Consider the following 21,657-nt stretch of genomic DNA (forward strand, 5'->3'; position numbering starts at 1 on the left):
CAAGATGGCGCCGAGGCGCGCACCAAGACTCCCGCCTCCGTCGAATTGTGATGACGTCATCACAGCACGGCGCCACACCCAACATGGCACCCGCCCGCCCCGCCGCGCTGTCTCCCCCCCCCCTCGTCTGACCTTCCCAATATGGCAGCCACGCCGCGACGCACGCTCCGCCCTGCCTGACGTCAGCGCGAGAGGCGGGGCGGCTTTAAAGGGACCATGACCCCGCGGGGGCCGCCGCTACCGCCGAGGCCGGAGCGGGGCGCGGGGCGGCGACCGGCGGCTGGTGAGTGCGGGGGGGTTGGGCCCGGGGGGGCATTATTGTCCCGGGGGGGTGCGGGGGGGCAGCACCGTCCTTGGGGGGGCCCGGGGAGGGCCAGGTCTGGCCTGGGGGGGGGAGCAGAACCGGTCTGGGGGGGCAGTTTGGGGGGGGCAGCAACCCCCGGGGGGGCAGCAGGAGCCCTGGGGGGACAATATAAGCCTTGGGAGGGGGAAATAATGCCGGGGGGGGGACGTGGGGGGAGTATTGCCTGGGGGGGGGGGCAGTATTAGCTGGGGGAGGGGGCAATAACGCCTTGGGGGGGGGCTTGGGGGGCAACATCAGCCCCCGAATTAGCGGGGGGGGCAATATTAGCCTGGGGAGGGGCCAATACCAGGTGTGGGGGGGCGAGCTTGGGGCGGCAAATTATTGGGTGGAGGGGGGCAATTATAGCCGGGGAGGGAGGGGGGGGGAGTAAAGGGGGGGGGGGCAGAAACCGATGGGGGGGCGATGGGGGCTGGGGAGGGGTCAAGAGCAGCGGGGGGGGGGAGGGGGGCAGTACTGGCTGGGGGGGGCAATACCATCTGGGGGGGGGAGGTTGCCCTGGGGGGGGCAGTAGAATTTGGAGGGGAGTGTAATAGAGCCCTGGGGAGGGGTCAGAACCAGCCCGGGGGGGGAATATTGGGGGAGGGCGCTGATGGCGCGGGGGGGGGGGGCAGTTGTCACCCATGGGGGTGTCACCAGGCCCCAGCGCTGCCCTCGGCGGGTGCTGGCGCGGCGCTGGGCTCTGTGTCCCCCCCCTCCCCCAATGGGGTGGCCGCGATGGCGGGGGGGGGGGGGTTGGGGGGGTGACATGTGCCAGCCTCGGTGACGTCCCTGCTCCGGTGCCCGCCGATGCCACCGTCACCTCCCCGGGGTGTCCTTGGGAAGGACGGTGGTGACATGGGGGGGGGACACACGCACACAGGGAGGCCCGGCGGTGGCACCGCTGCTCGGGGACCCTCGTCACCCAGCGGTGGCGGGTGACAGCCGGTGGCCTCGGCGTGGCGACCGGGGCTGTCGCAATGGGAGGGTTCCTGCCGCCGCTTCCTCTCCCCACCGGGGAGGTGACACTGAAGTCCCCAAGGGGGAGGACACTAAAGTGGCTTCTTGATGTCACCAACCACCTTGGGGACACCCCAGGTCCCCACTGCCCCCCCCAACACGTGGCAAATCGGGGCTAAACCCACCCCCCAGTGGAGTTTTACCCCCTGCGGGGTGTCCCCCAGTTGTCACCAGTCCCTCGGTGGCCGTCGTGGGTCCCCATGTCACAAACTTCTACTCTTTTATTTTTTACCCTTTCCCCCCATTTTCGCAGGTTTTTGCATGGGCGCAGCCCCGCCGCGGCCATGGGGCAAAGCGAGTCGGAGCCGCAGGAGGAGGCAGAGGTAGGAAATGTCACCGTGACTGGACGGGGGTGACGGTCACCCTCGGGTGTGTCCCCACCCTGTGGGGGGGGTCACCAGGGGGCTCAGCTGTCCCCTTGTCCCCACAGGACGCGTCCCTGACGGCCGTGCTGCCCAAGCTCTTCGCCGAGGAGCAGCTCCCCACCGGCGCGGTGAGCACCCCCGGGGGACACAAACATGTCCCCGTGTCCCCAAGGGACAGTGTCCCCATCCCCCACCCCCTGAGCAGACACAAATGTGTCCCCATATCCCCAAGGGACAGCATCCAGGTCCCCAATGCAGTTGAGCGCCCCTGGGGGACACAGATGTGTCCCCATGTCCCTAAGGGATGGTGTCCCCCTCCCCAGTGCGGTTGAGGACCCCCTCAAATGTGTCCCCATGTCCCCACAGGGCAGTGTCCGGGTCCCCCCGTGCTGTTGAGCACCCCATTTGTGTCCCCGTGTCCCCATCCCTCATCCCCTGAGGGGACGCAAATGTGTCCCCATATCCCCAAGGGACAGCGTCCAGGTCCCCAATGCGGTTGAGCACCCCTGGGAGACTCAAATGTGTCCCCATGTCCCTAAGGGACAGTGTCCTCATCCCCAACCCCCTGAGGGGACACAGATGTGTCCCCATGTCCCCACAGGGCAGCATCCAGGTCGTCGTCCCCCCCACCCCCACCCCGTGCTGTTGAGCACCCCCTGAGGGGACACAAACATGTCCCCAAGGGACGGTGTCCCCATCCCCCATGCAGTTGAGCACTCCTGGGGGACACAAATGTGTCCCCATGTCCCCAAGGGGCAGTGTCCAGGTCCCCTGGTACGGTTGAGCACCCCTGAGGGGACATGAACTTGTCCCCATGCCCCTGGGGACAAATCCCCGATGCTGCCCAGCCCCTCCCATCTCTCCATGTCACCAAGGTGACAGTGTCACCGTTGACCCCCCGCTGTGCTTGTCCCTGTCCCCTGGGGGACACCGGGGGCTGCATGGGGACCCCCCCTCTCCCTCTGCAGGTGCTGGGGGCGATGCTCGGCCTCGGCCTCTTCACCATCATCATCGCCACCGCCATCGTGGTCCTGGTCCGCCGGCTGCGCCTTAAGAGTGAGTGACACCACCGTGGTGGCCGTGGGGACAGGAGGTGACGGGGCTGCACCCCATTAACCCGTCCCCACCGTGCTCCCCAGAAATACCCGCGCAGGGGACACCGAAATACCGCTTCCGAAAACGGGACAAGATGCTCTTTTACGGCCGCAAGATCATGCGCAAGGTGACGCTCGGGGTGGCAGCTGGGGTGACATCACGGTGGCGCCAGCGGGTGACACCCCGGCTCGGTGTCCCCCGCCCCAGGTGTCCCAGTCCACCTCCTCCCTGGTGGACACCACCATTTCCAGCGCCTCGCGGCCCCGGATGAAGAAGAAACTCAAGATGCTCAACATCGCCAAAAAGTGAGGTGCCACCAGCGCCGGGAGAAGGGGGCGGCCGGGGGGGGTGGGGTGGGGTGGTGGCCGCGCCCCGATGTCACCTCGTTGTCCCCAAGGTTCCTGCGCATCCAGAAGGAGCTGCCCACGCTGCAGCTGAAGGAGCCTCCGCCCTCGGTGCTGGAAGCCGACTTGACCGAATTCGACGTGGCCAATTCCCATCTGCCCTCTGAGGTTCTCTACATGCTCAAAAATGTCCGGTGAGGCTCAGGATCGGGCCCCCAGGGGGGGGTCAGGATCTGTCCCAGAGGGGTCAGGATGTGACCCAGGGGTCAGGATCAGGCCCTAGAGGGGCCAGGATCTGTCCTGGGAGTCAGGATCTGTCCCGGGGCTCAGGATCAGGCCTCAGGGGGGATCAGGATGTGTCCCAGGGCTCAGGATCAAGCCCCAGGGGAGTCAGGATCTGTCCCAGGGCTCAGGATCAGGCCCCAGGGGGGTCAGGATCCATCCCCAGGGGGTTGGGATTAATCCCTTGGGTCAGGATTGGACCCCAGGGAGATCAGGATCCGGCCGCAGGGGTCAGGATTTGATGCCAGGGATCAGGATCCATCCCTGGTAGTCAGGATCAGGCTGCTGGGGATCAGGATCTAGCCCCAAGGGGATCAGGATCAGGCCCCAGGGGGTCAAGATCTGATGCCAGGGGTCAGGATCCATCCCCAGAGGGATCAGAATCTGGCCTCAGGGGTCGGGATCCATCCTTGAGGTGCTGGGGATCAGGATCCATTCCTGGGGGCCAGGATCTGGCCCCAGAGAGTCAGGATCCATCCCTGAGGTCAGGATCAGGCTTCTGTGTGTCAGGATTAGGCCCCAGGGGAGTCAGGACCCATCCCTGGGGGTCAGGATCTGGTGCCAGGGGTCAGAATAAGGCCTCTGTGTGTCAGGATTAGGCCCCAGGGGAGTCAGGACCCATCTCTGGGGGTCAGGATCCAACCCTGGAGACCCTTTGTAAGAGCAGGCTGGACCCCTCCGCTGAGGGATGCTCTTCTCTCTGCATCCCCCGTGGCAACTGGCCACTGCGGTGGCTCCAGAGGCCGGGGACAGGACCCAGCAGGCTCTGTGTCACCCGGTGTCCCCGTCCTTGTCCCCGTAGGGTGCTGGGTCACTTCGAGAAGCCGTTGTTCCTGGAGCTTTGCAAGCACATGGTTTTCCAGCAGTGCCAACAAGGCGACTACGTTTTCCGTCCCGGCCAACCCGACACCAGCATCTACGTGCTGCAGGACGGCAAGTTGGAGCTGTTCCTCACCGAACCGGTGCGGGGACGGGGACAACGACGGGGACACGGGGAGGTGGCAGCGGGGCGGGGACACTGCGGGGGACGGGGACAGAAAGAGCAAAGGGGGTTTGTGCTTCGCAGGACGGGAAGGAGACGGTGATGAAGGAGGTGTTCCCCGGGGACAGCGTGCACAGCCTGCTCAGCATCCTCGATGTCATCACGGTACCGATGCCGTAGCTGTCCCCAACGTGCCCCGTGACCGATTGTGGTTGTCCCCAAGCCCCCTAAGCCTGGTTGTGGCCATCTCCAACCCCCCTAAACCTGATTGTGGCCATCCCCAAACCCCCTAGGCCTGGTCGTGGCTGTCCCCAAGCCCCTCCAGCCCAAGCGTGGCCGTCCCCAAACACCCCCCAGCCTAACTGTGGCTGTCCCCAAGCCCCAGCTGGCTGTCCCCAAGCCTCCCTAGCCTGACCATAGATGTCCCCAAACCTTCCTAGCCCAACCGTGGTCCCTAAAACCCTCCAGCCCAACCGTGACCATCCCCAAACAACCCCCAGCCTAAGCGTGTCTGTCCCCAAACCCCCCCAGCCTGACCCCAAACCTTTGTAGATGTCCCCAAACCTTTCCAGCCCAACCGTGGCCATGACCAAGCCCAACCGTGGCCATCTCCAAGCCCCACCAGTGGTCCCCAAACCCCACTGGCTGTCACCAACCCCCCCCAGCCTGACCACAGATGTCCTCAAACCTTCCCAGCCTAACCATGGCCATCTCCAGGCCCCACCAGCTGTCCCCAAACCTCTCCAATCCAACTGTGGCCATCCCCAAACCCTTCCAGCCCAACCATGGCCATCCCCAAGCCCAACGGGCCAAAAGCCTGGTGCCACCAGTGGGCTTCGCCAGCCCCCAGCTGCTGCTGTCCCTCATCCAAGGCTGGGATGGACCTCCCATCCTGGCAAGGCCACCAATGCCACGGTGTGTCACCTAGGGCCACCAGCGACCATACCGGACGGTGTGTGCCCGGGCGGCCGAGGACTCCACCGTCCTACGGTTGCCAGTTGAAGCCTTCTCGGCCGTCTTTGAGAAGTACCCCGAGAGCTTGGTGCGGGTGGTGCAGGTGAGTCCAGGTTGGGGGGACTGCAGGGGGGTCCCTTGGGGTGACAGGGAGGTCCCTTGGGGGTGACAGGGGACCACCGATGGCTTCTTGGCCCCTTCTAGATCATCATGGTGCGCCTGCAACGTGTCACCTTCTTGGCTTTGCACAACTACCTTGGGTTGACGAACGAGCTCTTCAGCCACGTGAGTTCCTGCCAAAAATGGGGGGGCCAGGCTGGATCCGGACACAGTGTCGTCCCCCTCCAGCCCCACTGATGTCCCCCTTTGCAGGACATGCAACCGCTACGGCTCTTCCCCCAACCCAACCACACCGCCCGCACCAGCCCAGTCCGCCACGGCAAGCGGGGACTTGGCGGTGCCGATGAGGGCAGGGAACCGGGTAAGAGCTGAGAAGGGGGTGCTGGGAGCCCCCCCAACGCCACCGCTGCTGTGGTGGGGGGCTCAGGGTGGTCTCATCTTGCAGCTGACCCGCTGAAAGCCGGAGGCCTGGAGACCCCCGCGCCGCCGCCGCCGCCATTGAGCCGCTGCATCTCCATGCCGGTGGACATCTCTGGTGGGTCGGGGGGTGGAGGAAAGACGGGGGGGTCCCAGGGTCATGTAATTCCCCCTGGGGTTGTGCGTCCCCACCCAAGCAGACCCATTTTGGACCCCGGTGACCCCCTCCCATCCCCTCCCTCACCCATCACAGGCATCCAGAAGGGTCCCCGCTCCGACTTCGACATGGCCTACGAGCGTGGCCGTATCTCAGTGTCACTGCAGGAGGACAGCACCGGCGCCTTGGCCGCCTTCTCCCGGGTAAGGCCAAATCCGGCACCACCACGCCCACCCGAATCCCCCACCGGCACCACCGGGGTGGCTGTGGATGGGTGGTGGAGCCATCCCATCTCCTTGTAGTCCATCTCGCATGAGCCCAAGGAGCGCAAGTCGGTGACGGTGGAGGAGCAACCTTCTGGTGTCTACCACTACAACTACTGCGAGGATGATTCGGCAACTGGGGACTGTCCCTTCGGGCCCTACCAGGGCCGCCAGACCAGCGCCATCTTCGAGGCTGCCAAGCGGGAGCTGGTCAAGCTCATGAAGGTGGAGGTGAGGGCAGAAACGGTGCCAGCACGGGGGTATCGTGGTCCTCTGTTGCGTTGTGGTGGGTTCTCGTTGCTTCGTGGTGGTCCCCCAGGGCTTTGTGGTGGTCCTTGTCGCTTCATCATGGGTCCTCATTGCTCTGTGGTGGGTCCCTGTGGCCTTATAGTGGTCCCCATTGCCTTGTGGTGGTCCCTCATTGCTTTGTAGTAGTCCCTGTTGCTTCATGGTGTGTCCCTGTGGTCTTCTGGTGGGTCCCCATCACTTCGTTGTGGTCTCTGTGGACTCAGGGTGGTCCCCCATCTCTTTGGGATGGTCACCCATCTCCTTGTGGTGGTCCCCCATCTCCTTTTGGTGGTCTCCATCACTTTGTAGTGGTCCCCATTGCCTCAGGGTTGTCCCCCATCGCTTTGTGGTGGGTTCTTGTCTCCTCGTGGTGGTCCCTGTCACTTTGGGGTGGTCTCTGTGGCCTCCTGGTGGTCCCCATCTCCTCATGTCTCCATCACCTCACGTGATGCTGTTCTTCCCTCTAGGACCCTTCTCTTCTCAACAACCGTGTCTTGCTCCATCATGCCAAAGCCGGGACGGTCATTGCCCGTCAAGGGGACCAGGTGGGTCTGGGTTTCAGGAAGCTGGTTGGGGCATCTTCCTCCCCCTGCCCTATATTTCCACGGGGTCCTTCTTCCTACTCCTGTCCGATGGGCAGTGGGGGGCAGGAATGATCCCCAGAGCCATCTGGAGGGTGCAAAACACCCTGTGAAGAGGACCAGAAGAAACCTCAAGGGGTGCTGGTGGGACCCCTCGTGCCTGGGGGTCCCAGGTGGCCCCCAACAGTGATGGGGTGCCATTTTGGCAGGATGTGAGCCTCCACTTCGTGCTGTGGGGCTGCCTCCACGTGTACCAGCGGATGATCGACAAGGCGGAGGACGTCTGCCTCTTCTTGACGCAGCCTGGCGAGATGGTGGGACAGCTGGCCGTGCTCACCGGCGAGCCCCTCATCTTCACCATCAAGGCCAACCGCGACTGCACCTTCCTCAAGATCTCCAAGTCGGATTTCTACGAGTGAGTCCTGGCACCGAAGGTTTGGGGCAAAGGGTTGGTGCCAAAGGGGATTCCTGCGGTGAGCGCTGTGGTGGCATTTCTTGGGGCCACCACCGTGTCCCCCAACTGCTGTTGACCCATAGGATCATGCGGGAGCAGCCCAGCGTGGTGCTGAGCGTCGCCCACACCGTGGCCGCCCGCATGTCACCCTTTGTGCGCCAGATGGACTTTGCCATCGACTGGATGGCGGTGGAGGCCGGCCGGGCGCTCTACAGGTGGGTACCAACGGATGGGTGCCCACCTCAACTTGGGGAGAACCAGCTTGGCAGGGGGCTGACTCCCCACTGGTGGTGTCCCCCAGGCAGGGTGACAAGTCGGACTGCACCTACATCGCACTCAACGGGCGCCTCCGCTCCGTCATCCAGAAGGGCAGTGGCAAGAAGGAGCTCATCGGGGAGTACGGCCGTGGAGACCTCATCGGCGTGGTGAGAGCCGTGGCAGCGGGGCCAGGGGGTGGACACCCTCTACGTCTGGCCACTACGTCTTGGCTATGGGTCTTCTTCTCCAGGTGGAAGCCCTCACTCGGCAGCCCCGTGCCACCACGGTCCATGCGGTCCGGGACACGGAACTGGCCAAGCTGCCTGAGGGCACCTTGAACAACATCAAGCGCAGATACCCCCAGGTACCCCCAGATCTCCATCCTGGGGTCTGCACCCTCTTCCAATGGACACCCCATGTCCCCCATCAGCTGGTGGCTGTGACACTCGTTAAAACCTGCTTAAATTAAGGAATTAAAGATGTCATTAGAGCTGTGGGGGGAGGAGGGCTGGTGTGCTAAAGGGTTGTCCCTTTCTGAAGTCCCCAAGGATGGGTGGTGGTGGTGGCACCCAAAAAGACATGTGGGACACCAGTCTGGGGGGTTAATGAGTCTCCAGCTTGGGATGCTCTGCCAGGGCTGATGGCCATCCCCGTCCTTGTCCCTGCAGGTTGTCACCCGCCTCATCCACCTCCTGAGCCAGAAGATCTTGGGCAACCTTCAGCAGCTCCGCGGGCCCTTTGCAAGTAGGTCCCAAAGGGATTGGGGACAAGAGGTTGTCCTCTCCAGGGCTGGTGGCCATCACCAGAGAAGCGTGTGGAAGGTGGCCACCAGCCCGTGGTCTCTGTCCGTGCAGGCTCCAGCTTGGGCATGGCCTCCAGCTCAGAGCCCACCAACCCCACCAGCAACCTGTCGACGGTGGCGGTGCTGCCGGTGTGCGACGATGTGCCCACGGCTGCCTTCACGCTGGAGCTCAAGCACGCACTCAATGCCATCGGTGAGTGCCGGCGTGGAGGTGACTGTGGTCCTGTGGCACTGCCAGTGACCTGGTGTGGTGGTGATTGTGGCCCCATGGCATGGAGGTGGCTGCGGTCTTGTGGTGTGGTGGGCACCATGGCACAGTGACCATCACAGCCCCATGGCATGGTGGTGACCACGCCATGGTGGCGACCACAAGTGCCTTGGCACGGTGGCAACCGTGACGCGGTGGTGACCACGCCATGGCGGTGACCACAGCCCCACAACACAGTGGCAACCATGGCATGGTGGTGATCACGCCATGGTGGTGACCACAAGTCCCTTGGCATGGTGGCAACCATGATGCGGTGATGACCATGCCATGGAGGTGACCACAAGTCCCTTGGCATGGTGGCGACCACGGCCCCATGGCATGGTGGCAGTCATAGCATGGTGATGACCATGCCACGGTGGTGACCCCACGGCATGGTGGTGACCACGTCCCCACCTCTCCCAGGTCCCACGCTGCTCCTCACCAGTGACATCATCCGTGCCCGTCTGGGCTCCTCGGCACTGGACAGGTAACTCCCACTGGGAGGAACATCTCCGGCACCCCACCGTCGTGCCGCTGGCTGACCCCTCCATCTTGGCAGCATCCAGGAGTACCGCCTGTCGGGGTGGCTGGCGCAGCAGGAGGACATCCACCGCATCGTCCTGTACCAAACCGACTGTACCCTGACGCCGTGGACTGTGCGCTGCATCCGTCAAGCCGACTGCATCCTCATCGTAGGGTTGGGCGACCAAGAGCCGGCGCTGGGAGAGGTGAGGTGGGGGGTAGGCGGTGGTGGGACAACACCATGCCAGGTGGCTGATGGCTTCTACAGCTGGAGCAGATGCTGGAGAACACGGCGGTGCGTGCGCTGAAGCAGTTGGTCCTCCTACACCGGGAGGATGGTCCCAGCCCTTCCCGCACCGTTGAGTGGCTCAACATGCGCAGCTGGTGCTCGGGCCACCTCCACATCAAGTGTCCCCGGCGCGTCTTCTCCCGCCGTAGCCCCACCAAACTGGTACGTGTGGCCCCTTGGGTGGCCTTGGTGGTCCGCCACCGTCTTCATCACCCATCGTCCATCCCATCCGCAGCGGGAGATGTACGAGAAGGTGTTTGAGAAGAGCGCCGACCGGCACAGCGACTTCTCCCGCTTGGCGCGGGTCCTCACTGGCAACACCATCGCCCTTGTCCTGGGGGGCGGCGGAGCCAGGTGGGTGCCGTGCCGTGGCAGGATGTGACCCAACAGGGTGGGGGGGGTCCCCATCTCGTCCATCCTCCTCTTTATTTCCTCCATCCAGGGGCTGCTCCCACATCGGGGTGATCAAGGCGATGGAGGAGTCGGGGATCCCCATCGACATGGTGGGTGGCACCTCCATCGGCGCCTTTATCGGGGCGCTCTACGCCGAGGAGCGCAGCGCCGTCCGCACCAAGCAGCGGGCGCGCGAGTGGGCCAAGGTGGGTGCTGTGGCACGGTGCCCCCCCCGGTGAAGGGAAACGCTGCCCCTCGCCGGCCCTCGTGGTTTGGGAGGGCCCCGGCGTGGTGCCCGTGGCCAACCCCTGCCCGAGGTGTTTCTAAAGCATCTCCTTCCCCCTTTTCTTCTTCCTCTTCTTCTTCTTCCTCTTCTTCTTCTTCCTCCTTTTCTTCTTCCTCTTCTTCTTCTTCCTCCTTTTCTTCTTCCTCTTCTTCTTCTCCTCGTCTCCTCCTTTCCTCCTCTCCCCCTCCTCCTTTTTTGCCCTTCTTCATCCTCCTTTTTCAACTTTTCTTCTTCTGCTGTTGCTTCATTCTCCTCTTCATTTTCTTTCTCCTCCTTATTTCTCCTTCTCTTCCTCCTCCTCTCCTTATTCATCCTCCTTTTCTCCTTCCTCATCCTTCTCCTCCTTCTTCTTCCTCCTCCTCCTTCTCCTCCAGTGCATGAATTCGGTGTTCGAGACCGTCCTGGACCTCACCTACCCCATCACCTCCATGTTTTCGGGCTCAGCCTTCAACGCCAGCATCAACAAGGTTTTCCAGGACAAACAGATTGAGGTGCGTCACACGGACCCCCCCAGGGCTTCACCCACCTGTGATGAGGGTTCCAGGCCAGCTCCCCACTCACCCACTTATGTCCCCACGATGTCACCCACCCCCTTTTGTCCCCACAGGACCTGTGGCTGCCCTACTTCAACGTCACAACCGACATCACAGCCTCGGCCATGCGGGTGCACACGGACGGTAAGAGCTCCCCGGGGAGCCGGGGAAGCTCTCCGGTGCCACCACGTCCCCTCTTGTGGGGACCTTCCTCACCAGCACCCCAAAATGGTGCCACCACCCTACGGGGGAAGCTTTGCCCCGTGCCAAGGGGACGACGCAACCTGGTGTGGCAAGGAAAAGGGCTTGGAGGGCTCGTGGTGAGCCCAGGCAGTGGTGGCTTCCCAGAGCCACCTGATGCTGGTGACCCCCCCCAGGCTCAGGTCGCCATGGGGGTCTCTGGCTGTGCCCCCGATCCTTGGTGGGGTTGGGGGGCAGAATTGGGGTGCGGAGCCACATCCTGACACTCTGACTGTGTGCACGTCCCCTCTAACATACCTGCTCACCACTAACCCCAGTAACCCACGCTCACAGCATGGGGAGCACGGGGATGCGGTGGCAGTGGTGGTGGTGGTGGTGGTGGCGATGACGTGGTGGCGGGGATGACGTGGTGGTGGAGATGACCTGGTGGTGGGGATGACGTGGTGGTGGTGGCGATGACGCGGTGGTGGTGGGGATATCTTGGTGGTGGGAACCTTGCGGTGATGGGGACGTTGCGGTGGCTGCCCCTCCTCCTTGCCTGGTGTCGGAGCTCACCTGGGACATTGAGCCGTCCACGGGGCGCACGCGGTGGCTCGTAAGCAGCCTGGCTCTCGCTCTGCCTGCTCCTCCGGCTTCTAACGCCAACTAATCCCCGCTCACCACCCCTAACCCTCCGGCGAGCATCTTGCCCGTCCAGCTCCCCCATCCCGTCCTGGCCAAGGCGCTTTCCCTTGGTCTTGGGGGCTGCGAACGTCCCACCAGCGCAGTGCCACCATCCTTGGTCACCTACTGCCGGGTGCTCGGGCATGTCCCGTTCCCCCCCCAGCCCGTGATCGTGACCGTGTCCTCTCCCTTCGGCAGGCAGCCTCTGGCGTTACGTCCGAGCCAGTGCATCTTATACCCCCTACCTGCCTCCGCTCTGTGACCCCAAGGACAGCCACTGGCTCGTGGACGGCTGCTATGTTAACAATGTCCCAGGTCAGCATCTCGCTCGCCGGGGCCACCGGCCCCCCCGAAAAAAAAAACCCACCCCCTTCCACGCCCCCAAAACCCACATCCCATCCCAAGTTGAGCCACCTGGGCTTTGCAAATGGCCGGTTAGGGCGCGCGAAGGGTTCCTCTGCCACCCGTGGGTGCCCGTTGGGCAGCCGTGGGGTGCAGACGTCCCCGGGCACGGGCAGGGGTGACGGGCAGCCCCCCCGGGGGTGGGGGGGTCGCAGGCGGGCCGTGCTCATTGCGTTTGTTCCCGCCGGCGCAGGCTCGCTCTGGCGGTACGTGCGAGCCAGCATGACCCTTTCTGGGTACCTACCGCCACTCTGCGACCCCAAGGACGGCAACTTACTGATGGACGGTGGTTACATCAACAACCTGCCAGGCAAGTAGCAGCTCAACGCCGTCACCGCCACCACCCAACCGGGGTGGCAGCCAATGTCTGGCCCCCAGGGTGGTGGCGGGCGGTTGGGTGGGGGCTGCATGGCCACCACGAGATGGGTTCTCAATGGCCGGAGATGTTGAGGTTGGATTTGGGACATCTTGCTTGGTTTTGCATCTTCTTGGTGTCTTTGTTGTTGGGCGTCCTCTCGAGGCGTCTTCATCCTCTTTCGCGTACAAAAAATGTCCATCCATCTTGCATCATCTCTTGGTGTCCTCCATACCTGGTGGCTTCCCAGGGCATCTTCATGTTTTTTCACATTTCTTCACATACAAGATTCATCCCTTGATCTCGCATCATCTCTTGGTGTCCTCAGTGTTGGGCATCCTCTCAGGGCATCTTCATCCTCCCTCACGGGCCAAAAACGTCGCAGTCTTGCATTGTCTTTTGGTGTTGTTGGCACCAGGTGGTTTCCCAGATCATCTTCATCCTTCTTTATGTGCAGAAAACATCTGTCTTGTATCATCCTTGGGTGTCCTTGGCATTGGGTGCCCTCCTAGAGCATCCTCATGCTCCTTAAATGCCAACCACCTCCTTCCATCTGCATCATCCTCTCCTGGTGTCCTTGGCACTGGGTGTTCTCCCAGGGCATCTTCGTCCTCCTGCAGGTACAGGCCACCTCCCTCCATCCTGCACCATCTCAGCATTGGGTGCCCTCCTGGGACATCATGCTTCCTCACACGCAAGCCACCTTCGTCCATCTTGCATCGGCCTCTCTTGATCTTCTCAGCTCCAGGTGCCCTCCTTGGGCCTCTCCATCCTCCTTCACCTGCAAGACACCTCCATCTGAGGCACCAGGTGCCTTCCGTGCTCCTTCACGGCACCTCCCTCCATCTCAAACCATCTCGTGGTGTCCTTGATGCCGGGTACCCCGCCCGAACATCTCCATGCTCCTTCACGTGCAAGCCTCCTCCCTCCATTCTGTGTCACCTCCTGGTGTCCTTGGCACCAGGTGCTCTCCCAGGACATCCTCATCTTCCTCCACATGCAAGTGACCTTCCTCCATCCTGCACCATGTTTCGGTGTCTTTGGCACTGAGTGGCCTCCTGCGGCATCTTTGCGCTCCTTCATTTCAAAGCCACCTTCCTCCATCCTGCATCATCGTCTCTTGATGTCATCAGCACTGGGTGCCCCCTTGCAGCATCTTCCTCTCCCTTCACATCCATCCACCTCTCTCTATCTTGCATCGTCTTTTGGAGACCTCAGCACCAGGTGCCCTCCCGGAGCATCTCCATCCTCTTCCATGTGCAAGCTGTCTCCATCCACCTCACATCGTCTCCTGGTGTCCTCGCCACCGGATGTCCTCCTGGGACATCTCCACGCTCCTTCACATCCCACCACAGATGCTGCAACTTGCCTGTGCCCTCCCATTGCCCCAGCACATGCACCAGGTTGCATCACTACTCTGCTCCCCACCGGCCACCATCCTGCCGCTGGGCTCCTGCCCCCAACTCTGGCACCCATGGGACACTGCTCGTCCCACCATGAGCCCCAGCATGGCTTCGCCATCCAGCCAGGGCTTGGGGACAATCCCTCACCCCCATTTCCCTGCTCTGCTCGTGCCACCACTTCTCGCCGCGGGTTCAAACCAGGGCAAACCGCGACGCTTCCGACCCAGCTTCTTCCTTTCCCACCGCACAGCCGACATCGCCCGCAATATGGGTGCCAAGACGGTGATCGCCATCGATGTGGGCAGCCAGGACGAGACGGACCTGTGCAACTATGGGGACAGCCTGTCTGGCTGGTGGCTTCTCTGGAAACGGCTCAACCCCTGGGCTGAAAAAGTCAAGGTGAGGACCGGTGGGACGTGGGGATGCTGGTGAGATGATGCGGGCAGGGTGCTAAGCACCTCACCCGCGCAGGTGCCCGACATGGCGGAGATCCAGTCCCGCCTGGCCTACGTGTCGTGCGTGCGGCAGCTGGAGGTGGTGAAGTCCAGCTCGTACTGCGAGTACATCCGCCCGCCCATCGACCGCTTCAAGACCATGGATTTTGGCAAGTTCGACGAGATCTACGTGAGTTGGGGGACGAGGAGGCCGGTGGGGTGGCCTGGACCATCTTTTAGAGTGCCTCAGGCCATCAGTGAGGTGCCCCAAGCCTTGGGTTGAGGTTCTCCAGCCATCAGTTGGGGTGTCCTGACCATTGATTGGGGTGCCCTGGCCATTGGTTCAGTGTCCAGGCCATTAATGGGATCTCCTGACCATCAGGTGGTCAACCAGCAATTGATAGGGTGTCCCAGCCACCATTTGGGGGTGCTCTAGTCCATCAGTTGGGGTGTTCTGGCTATTGGTGGGGTGCCCCTGCCATCAGTTGGGTGCTCAAGCCATCATTCAGATGCCCCAGCCATTAACTACACCATCATCTGGGGGTGCCCAAGCCATCGTTTGGGGTGCTTGGGCCATCAATTGCTATGTCCTGACCATTATTTGGGGTGCCTGGGCCATCATTCCAGGTACTCAGGTCATCATTTGGGGCTCCCTGACTATCAGTTGGGCTGCCTGGGCCATTGGTTGGGTTGCCCAAACCATTGGTTGGGTGCCCCAGCCATGAATGGGGTACCCTTGGCCATCAGTTGGGATGTCCTACCCATCAGTTGGGTGCCTGGGCTGTCATTTGGGGTGCCCCAGGCCATTTTGGGGGGGCGGGGGACCAGGCCACCAATGGGCTGTGGCCGCTTTCCCTGCAGGACGTGGGGTACCAGCACGGCAAGGTGGTCTTTGACGGCTGGAGCCGGGGCGACATCATTGAGAAGATGGTGAAGGACCGGCGCTCGGCCGACTTCTACGAGAGCAAACGCATGGATGTGAGCAGGGGGTGGCACTGGGGCCCGCAGCGGGTGGTGGCTGCTTGGGGACCTGCGCTGGGGCATCCTGGGACAGGCCGCCCTGGCCCTGGCCCCCTGATTTTAAGGGTTTTGTTACCCCTGGCCCTGGAGCCATCTTCAGGGGGCAGTGCCCTGCCTTGTCCCGTGTCCCCTCTGTCCCCGTCGTGTCCTTCCAACCCTTCTGGTGCAGCTTGTCCCCCTTGGTGTCCTCCTGTCCCTCACTGGCATCGTCCTGTCCCCTTGGTCCATCCTCCTGACCCTGCCACCCTGGTCCATCTCCTGTCCCTCCCCAGCATCTTCCTGTCCCCTGGGTCCACCCCTGTCCCCACTTTCCATCACATTTCTCTCCCCAGCATCCTCCTGTCCCCTCCTTGCTCCATCCTCTTGTCCCCTTGGTCCATCCTCCTGTCCCCTCCTTGGCCCATCTCCCATCGCCCTGGCCCATCTCCTGTCCCCTCCAGCATCCTTGTCCCCTCTTTGGTCCACCTTCTGTCTCCTCCACCATGGTCCATCTTATGTCCTCTTGGTCCATCTCCTGTCCTCTCCTTGGCCCATCAGGTCCCCTTGGCCCATCTCCCATCCCTCTCCCCATCATCCTTTTCTCCCCTTGCTCCACGTCCTGTCCCCTCCTTTCTCCATCCTGTCCCCATGCTCCATCTCCCGTCGCCTTTTGTCCCTCTCGCCATGTCCCTGCTGCCATTCCACCCCCTCACCCATCTCACATCCCTCGTCCTGCTCCCCTCATCCTCACCCCTCTCGCCCATGGCGGGGGGTGCTGCTGGGGGTCACCCCCCATTTTCCTCCTGTAGGTGCTCACGTGTCCCAGCGCCGGTTTCACCGACCTGGCAGAGATCGTGTCCCGCATCGAGCCCGCCAAGACCTACTTGTCCGATGGATATGCGGACGGTGAGCTGGGAGGGGGGAGGTTGGTTTCGGGGACCAGATCCAGATCTGGGGGCTCACCCTGCACCCCACTCTTGCCCCCCACTCTTGCCCCCTTCCCAGAGGAGTCCGACTACCTCACCGAGTACGAGGATGAGGGGCCGGAGCCAGCGCGGGGCGAGGAGGACTTGTTTGCCCACCCTGAGTGGGCCAGCACTGGCACCTTGGAGGCTGTGAGTGCCCCTGACCGTGGAGAATCTCCAAAATGGGGTGCCCCCTCAGTTTGGGGGCTCCCAAGGGTGCCCTGATCCTGTGCATGGGGGTGTGTGGCCATGGAGACCCTCTGGAATAGGGTGCCCCTGGGTTTGTGGGCTCCCAAGGGTGTCCTAGTCCTGTCCATGGTGAGGTGTGGCCATGGAGACTCCCCAAAATTGGGTGCCCCTGAGTTTGGGGGAGCCCAAGGGTGCCCTGATCCTGTCCATGGGGGTGTGTGGCTGTGAAGACCCTCCAAATTGGGGTGCCCCCAGGTTTGGGTGCTTCCAAGGGTGTCCTGGTCCCGTGCGTAGGGGCATGTGGCCATGGAGAGCCTCCAAAATGGGGTGTCGCTGGGTTTGGGGGCTCCCAAGGGTGCCCCTGACCCCATGTGTGGGATGTCCCTGGGGTCAGTCCTGCCCCTCATTGAAGACACCCTCCAAAATGGGGTGTCCCCTCAGTTTGGGAACTTCCAAGGGTGCCCTGACCCCGTGCATGGGGGCATGTGGCTGTGGAAACCCTCCAAAGTGGGGTGCTCCTGAGTTTGGGGGCTCCCAAGGGTGCCCTGACCCCATGCATGAGAGTGTGTGGCCATGGAGACCCTCTGAAATGGGGTGCCCTGGGTTTGGGGGAGCCCAAGGGTGCCCTGATCCTGTGGATGGGGGTGTGTGGTCATGGAGATCCTCCAAATTGGGGTGTCCCCAGGTTTGGGGGCTCCCAAGGGTGTCCTGATCCTGTGCGTGTGGTACCCCTGGGGCCAATCTTACTCCTGGCCATGGAGACCCCCCCAAAATGAGGTGCCCCCTTGGTTTGGGGACTTCAGAGGGTGCCCTGATCTCATGCATGGGGGCGTGTGGCCATGGAGACCCCCCCCAAAATGGGCTCGGGGACAGCCTGGCCCCCCCCCAGGTGCTGCGCCGTGTCCCCAACATGTCCCCTCTGTCCCCAGGAGGAGGAGAAGACCCCGCGGCACCGCCCCAGCCCGGCCCGTGACCCCTCCGCACCCCACACCTGACCCCGAACCCACGGAGCCCGAGTGCCGGCACTACCTCTGCCCCCCAGGGCTGTCCCCCCCCCACCCCCGCCCCACCCTGCGGCACTGTCCCCTTCATCCCAGCTTGTCTCCATCGCTGTCCCCAAGCTGGGGTGATGCGGGGAGGGGGAGGCTCCAGGGACCCCCATTTTTTCCCCCCCTCCTGCACTGTTGCACTGGCCCAAATCCCCCCTCCAAGGCCCGGCCGTGCCCCGCTGGGGAGGCGGGGAAGTGACTGCTGTATATTTTCATTTTTCTTTTTTTTTTTTTTTTTAATTATTATTATTATTTAAACCAGCCCCAGCTGTAGATTTTCTTTTAAAATTATTATTAATATTATTAATCTTATTTAAAATTAACCGGGCAGTGCTCATCTTGTGGGGATAAAGGCTTCAAATCTGAGGCCTGGCACAGGGCGCAGTGGCTTCGGCGCGGCTAACGCTGTACGAGCACCCGTCGGCGGCACCCATGGGTGCTACTGGGGGGCGTGAACCCGCTGGTGCAGGAGGAGGTTGGAGCTACGGCTGTAGCGGCGCCCGCAGTGGGCGCAGGGGAAGGGCCGCTCACCAGCGTGCGCCCGCCGGTGCCGTAACAGCGCCGAGCGATGCCGGAAACTGCGGTGACATTGGGGACAGCGATGGGGCCGCTCGCCCGTGTGCCGCCGGCCGTGTTCTACCAGGCTGGCTCGCTGGGCGAAACGCTGCCCGCACTGCCCGCAGGCAAACGGCCGCTGCCCGCCGTGCGCCCGCCCGTGTGCCGCCAGCGCTGCCCGTCGCCCAAACCGCTGCCCGCACTGCCCGCAGGCAAACGGCCGCTGCCCGCCGTGGGTGCCAACGTGCGCCCGGAGATGCGCCCGTTGGGCGAAACGCCGCCCGCACTGCCCGCAGGCGTGGGGCCGGGCGCCGGCGTGGCCGCGGCGGTGCCGTAAGAGGTTGGCGCGGTCGGCGAAAGCCCGCGGGCAGTCGGGGCAGGCGTGGGGCCGTTGGCCGGCGTGGGCGCTGCGGCGGTGCTGGGCCAGGTAAGCGCTTTGGGTGTAGGCGCGGGGACAATCGGGGCAGCGGTGCGGGCGTTCGCCGGTGTGCACCAAACGGTGCCGCAACAGCGTGGCGCTGAGGGCGAAGGCTTTGCCGCACTCGCCACAGGGGAAAGGGCGCTCGCCCGTGTGCGCCAAGCGGTGCCGGGCCAGGTGAGCCCGTTGGCGGAAGCGGCGCCCGCAGTCGCCGCAGGCGTGAGGCCGCTCGCCGGTGTGGGTCTGAGCGTGCCGGGCCAGCGTGGAGCGGAGGGCGAAGGCTTTGCCGCACTGCGGGCAGCGGTGCGGGCGCCCCACGCCGTGGGCACCCTGGTGATGTTGGGCGAGGTGGGCGCTTTGCCGGAAACGCTGCCCGCACTCGCCGCAGGCAAAGGGACGCTCGCCCGTGTGCGCTCGCTGGTGCACCAGCAGCCCAGCGCTGGCAGCAAAGGTTTTGCCGCACTCGGCACAGGCGAAGGGTCGCTCACCCGTGTGCCCTCGCCGGTGTGTTGCCAGCGCCGCCCGGTCGCAGAACCCGCGGCCGCATTCGGCACAGGAAAAAGGGCGCTCGGCTCCGTGCAGCGCCTGGTGCCGCATCAACGTGGCGCTCGCCCCGAACCGCTTCCCGCACACCCCGCACTGAAAGGGACGGGCACCCGCTGCCGCGGCCTCACCATCGTGCCGGCTCGGTTTGGCAACGTCCTCCTCGCGTTGGTGCTGTGGGGTCAGTTCGGTGCTGCCGGCATCCAACGTGTCTTGGCATCGTGTCCCCAAACTGGCGCTGCTGATGGTTGCCTCGTCCCGGCACCCCGGCATCGGTTTGGAGCTGCCGGCATCAGCCTGGTCCCAGTGTTGCATCCCCGAATCGGTGCTTCCGGTGTCTGCCCGGTTCTGGCACGCCAGCATCGGTTTGGCACTGTCAGCACACTCTTCATCCTGGCATCGTGGCCCCGAATCATCCCTCGCCCAACACCGCAGCGTGGTTTTGGCACTGCTGGCGCCTGCCCTGTGCTGGCTCCCTGGTGGCAATTTGGCACCGGTGCCATCTGCCGGGTGTTGGCACAGTGGCCTCAAATCGGCGCTGCCGGTGTCCTCACCGTCCCGACTCGCTGGCATCGATTCGGCGTTGCCGGCACCTGCCCCAGCCTGGCATCGTGGCCCCAACTCGGTGCTCCCGGTGTCCATCCCGGCACCCTGGCGCGGTTTCGGTGCTGCCGGTGCCCTCCCGGGTCCCGTCTGCAGTGCAGGGAGAGAAGGGGTGAGCAGGCAGCACCCAACGGTGTCACCCCAGGGTGGTGGTGGACCCCCCCCTCCCGGTACCGGGGACACCCCAGGGACACCGGTGATTGGTGCTGGGCCCAGCCAGTGCCGGGGTCACCGGTGATGGGGACAGATCCCCGGTACCGGCCCAGTACACGCATCCCCTGCCGATAACCGGGCCCCCCGCCCCTGTACAGCCCCCTCCTCCCCGGTGTGCCTCCCTCACTGGTTTCACCCCGGTACCAGCTTCCCAGTACCAGTATCCCCCAGTCCCTGCTCCCCAGTACTGACCCCCGCTCCCGGTTCCCGGTACTTGCTCCCTAGTCTGGCACCCCCCGATCCTGGTGTACCCCCAGGTCCTGACCACTGGTCCCAGTCCCCCTCCCGAGCCGACCCCCCAGTCCCAGCCCCTCCCCATTCCCGGTATCCCCGGTCCCAGCCCCCTCCCCGTCGTACCGACCCCCGGTCACAGCTCTCCGGTCCCGGTATCCCCCAGTTCCTGCTCCCCGGTACCGGCTGCCCCCGTACCGACCCCCCGGTACTTGCTCCCCGGTCCAGCCCCTCCTCGATCCCGGCGCCGTCCCCAGGTCCCGACCCCTCGGTACCGGCTTCCCTCGTACCGATCCCCCCGCTCCCAGCTCCCCCTGTTCCCGGTACCCGCCGCTCCGAGCCCCTCCCGTACGGACGCTCCGGTCCGAACCCTCCCCGTACCGACTCCCCCCGTTCCCAGTATCCTCCGGTCCCGGCGACCCCCGTACCGACCCCCGGTCCCAGCTCCCCCCCTTTCCCGGTATCCCCCTTTCCCAGCTCCCCCGCCCCGTACCGACCGCCGGTCCCGGCCCCCCCCCCCGGTCCCGGCCGGGGCTGAGCTCGGTCCCGCCCCTCGCCGGCTCCGCTCCGGTCGTGACGGCGCCACCTGGCGGCCGCGGGTCGCGCTGCACCGCGGGGACCCCCGGGACACGCCGGGGGGCGGGGACACGCGTGGGGACCCCGGCGAGGACAGGGAGGGGGGGGGTGTGCTCCTGCGAGGATGGGGACTGGTGGGGTGCACCCGTGGGGACACACGGTACTGCCATGGCACAACCGTCACCGTGATGGGACAGCCTGCACCACCATGGGACACCCAACACCTACACGGCACAACCGTCACCGTGACGGGACAGCCGGCACCATCATGGGACACGCAACACCGCCACGGCACAACCGTCACCGTGACAGGACAGCTGGCACCATCATGGGACAGGCAACACCGCCATGGCACAACCGTCACTATGACGGGACAGCTGGCACCATCATGGGACACCCAACACCTACACGGCACAACTGTCACTGTGACGGGACAGCTGGCACCATCATGGGACATGCAACACCGCCACAGCACAACCGTCACCATGACGGGACAGCTGGCACCATCATGGGACACCCAACACCACCACGGCACAACCGTCACCATGACAGGACGGCCTGCACCACCATGGGACACCCAACACCGCCACAGCACAACCGTCACCATGATGGAACAGCCAATACCACCGCGGGACACCCAACACCGCCATGGCACAACCGTCACCATGATGGAACAGCCAGTACCACCGCAGGACACCCAACACCGCCACGGTACAACCGTCACCATGATGGAACAGCCAGTACCACCGCAGGACACCCAACACCGCCACGGTACAACCGTCACCATGATGGAACAGCCAGTACCACCGCAGGACACCCAACACTGCCACGGTACAACCGTCACCATGATGGAACAGCCAGTACCA

General features: G+C 63.9%; 2 protein-coding genes across 7 annotated transcripts; one reads left to right on the forward strand and one right to left on the reverse strand.

Moving 5' to 3' along the window:
• Window positions 1-201: 201 nt before the first annotated feature.
• Window positions 202-17,913, forward strand: PNPLA6 (patatin like domain 6, lysophospholipase). 6 transcript variants are annotated; one of them, XM_074810597.1, is made up of 37 exons: window positions 202-283; window positions 1,614-1,683; window positions 1,791-1,853; window positions 2,694-2,781; window positions 2,865-2,947; window positions 3,028-3,125; window positions 3,218-3,358; window positions 4,249-4,408; window positions 4,513-4,593; window positions 5,357-5,485; window positions 5,587-5,667; window positions 5,755-5,863; window positions 5,948-6,037; window positions 6,173-6,279; window positions 6,379-6,570; window positions 7,095-7,172; window positions 7,418-7,623; window positions 7,746-7,877; window positions 7,964-8,087; window positions 8,171-8,284; window positions 8,589-8,664; window positions 8,775-8,915; window positions 9,393-9,456; window positions 9,529-9,697; window positions 9,760-9,942; window positions 10,016-10,134; window positions 10,223-10,379; window positions 10,834-10,950; window positions 11,067-11,136; window positions 12,055-12,171; window positions 12,452-12,568; window positions 14,267-14,415; window positions 14,488-14,640; window positions 15,312-15,428; window positions 16,259-16,355; window positions 16,455-16,564; window positions 17,533-17,913. In XM_074810597.1, the coding sequence occupies exons 2-37, from the start codon at window positions 1,645-1,647 to the stop codon at window positions 17,596-17,598; spliced, it is 4,137 nt and encodes a 1,378-aa protein (XP_074666698.1). In that variant the 5' UTR covers window positions 202-283; window positions 1,614-1,644; the 3' UTR covers window positions 17,599-17,913. The 6 variants fall into 6 exon arrangements, with proteins under 6 accessions (XP_074666698.1, XP_074666699.1, XP_074666700.1 ...); XM_074810598.1 differs by having other exon boundaries at window positions 9,769-9,942; XM_074810599.1 differs by having other exon boundaries at window positions 5,963-6,037.
• A 147-nt stretch (window positions 17,914-18,060) lies between these two features.
• Window positions 18,061-20,652, reverse strand: LOC141917435 (uncharacterized). The gene is made up of 2 exons (XM_074810605.1): window positions 20,597-20,652; window positions 18,061-19,861 (listed from the first exon to the last, which is right to left on the reverse strand). The coding sequence occupies exon 2, from the start codon at window positions 19,808-19,810 to the stop codon at window positions 18,092-18,094; it is 1,719 nt and encodes a 572-aa protein (XP_074666706.1). The 5' UTR covers window positions 19,811-19,861; window positions 20,597-20,652; the 3' UTR covers window positions 18,061-18,091.
• Between the last annotated feature and the right edge of the window lie 1,005 nt (window positions 20,653-21,657).

The sequence above is a fragment of the Strix aluco genome, chromosome 38 (genome assembly GCF_031877795.1).
Source record: "Strix aluco isolate bStrAlu1 chromosome 38, bStrAlu1.hap1, whole genome shotgun sequence".
NCBI classification, from domain to species: Eukaryota; Metazoa; Chordata; class Aves; order Strigiformes; family Strigidae; genus Strix; species Strix aluco.